The sequence below is a fragment of the Halyomorpha halys genome, unplaced genomic scaffold, assembly GCF_000696795.3.
Source record: "Halyomorpha halys isolate HHAL.00 unplaced genomic scaffold, Hhal_1.1 Scaffold2457.1, whole genome shotgun sequence".
In the NCBI taxonomy this organism is placed as follows: Eukaryota; Metazoa; Arthropoda; class Insecta; order Hemiptera; family Pentatomidae; genus Halyomorpha; species Halyomorpha halys.
This window is the reverse complement of record NW_027115063.1, coordinates 44,001-45,731: the sequence shown is the minus strand read 5'-3', so window position 1 is coordinate 45,731 and position 1,731 is coordinate 44,001. Positions and strand designations below refer to the sequence as shown.

The following is a 1,731-nucleotide window of genomic DNA, read 5'->3' as shown; positions in this document are numbered from 1 at the left end:
TGCAACATGTTTCTAAACAAAGTGTTACATATTTCCCATTTTATATCGGCATTTCCAGGTGAAACATTTTTCAAAAAATGTTTCTCGATTTTAGTTCAAATGAAAAATTATCTAAGACCTTATTAACCTATCACCAAGCATAACGTAGAAATCAAGCTCAGGCAGTTTCTATAACTGAACTTAAAATATATTAGTTAATGTTAGTTGGAAAGTTAAGGCATATTAAGTTAATAAGCATTGTTAATGAATTTTAATTACTGTATTTACTCGAATAAAGGTCGATCCCGAAAATAAGTCAACCCACATTTTAAAAATTATTTTCGAGGTCAAATGGAAGGGAGTAAAAATTAAACTTGTAATAAGAAATAAAGTTTCAAATTTAAAGAAACAAGCGTGCTTAAATTAGGTGCTACTTAGATAAATAGAATAGAAATATTATGTTGAAGATTTGAAATAAGAACATACACTTTTGTTCTACTAGCGTGATTAGTTTATTTTTCCCAATACTTAATTTAATTCAATTTAAGTTTAACACCCTCCATCAATGAATCCTGTATTGAACAATTTTTAAAATTTTATTTTCTCTATACAAAATGTGTGATTAGTGACTGACTTTCACTCCTATTAACTAATGTGTTCTGTTACAAAATAATCTACGAAGCACTCAAACCGCGAGTTTGGCCGAACTCAATTTTTTTTAGATCAGACCAGAATCTAGGAAAAAAGTGTCGACTCATATTTAGGTAAATATGGTAAAATCTCAAATCCAATTTGCACGTTTATTATATTCTGTATTTTATCGTGTAATACAGAGAACATATAATGGTTTAAGTGTGAAAATTTTGCGTTGGATAACATAAAGTAATTGAAATGAGTTGTACCTTGTAATGACCCTAAACATTGACAATAATTCCTAATTTGAAATAGGATATATTTGAAGGGGTTTCGAATCAAGTATTTAATCAAAAAGGATATATCGTGTATTTTTCAGTAGTACATAGTCAAAAATATAGGAATCGTTTTATATCAATTCTAGGTATTTTGTTCAGTCTGGTGGTGGTTTCGGATTTACTTTCCGATAAGGATTTTGCGAGATGCGCCCATGTTCTGTCCAGCCTGGGTGGCTCCCTTGTTTGATCCTGCCTGGAGGCCGATGATGGTCTGTCCAGCCTTCAGCTGCTCTTCGGTGAAGTCCCTCTTGCACTCATCAGCTGGCTTGGGTCCTAGGTATGGACCGGGCCATTCAGTGTGGCGGTAGGTCTGTCTTCCGAGACCGAACAAGGCTGTCGTCACCTGGCCGATGTCCTTCTTTTCATAGAGGTCGACTGTCTGGAACAGGTCGACGTCAGGGACACCGTATTCTGTCATAGCCTTCAAGAAGCTGTGGATAGAATAAATAAAATTAGTTTCTAAACATTAATCATAGGTTATAGTATAGATAAAAGAGGTGTTTGGACGCTACTGTAATCCTTAGAGCACAGACGCAGGAAGGAGTATTATGGAGGAGGTAAGCTGTCAGGCTAAGTGAAGCTAAAAAGGCAGTTTATAGGACTCCAAAGGAATGTTAGTGCTGTTGTGGAGGACATCCAAGACTTCATACTTGCAAGTCATAATTGAAAACTTAAACAAATCTTATGTTTAGGTTCCTATTGATATTAGCTTTATTTTTTTTTTTTACTTTCAATTCTCAGTCATCTTTTTTTTTTTTTTTTTTTTTTTTTTTTTTTTTTT

At 33.7% G+C, this 1,731-nt stretch overlaps 1 protein-coding gene across 1 annotated transcript in view; it reads right to left on the bottom strand.

Moving 5' to 3' along the window:
* Positions 1-957: 957 nt before the first annotated feature.
* Positions 958-1,731, bottom strand: part of Mp20 (Muscle protein 20) — a 23,984-nt gene continuing 23,210 nt past the window's right edge. Inside the window, exon 3 of the mRNA XM_014437318.2 lies at positions 958-1,381. Coding sequence (XP_014292804.1) covers positions 1,069-1,381 — 313 coding nt within the window. The 3' untranslated portion in view covers positions 958-1,068. The remainder of the gene's footprint in view (positions 1,382-1,731) is intronic.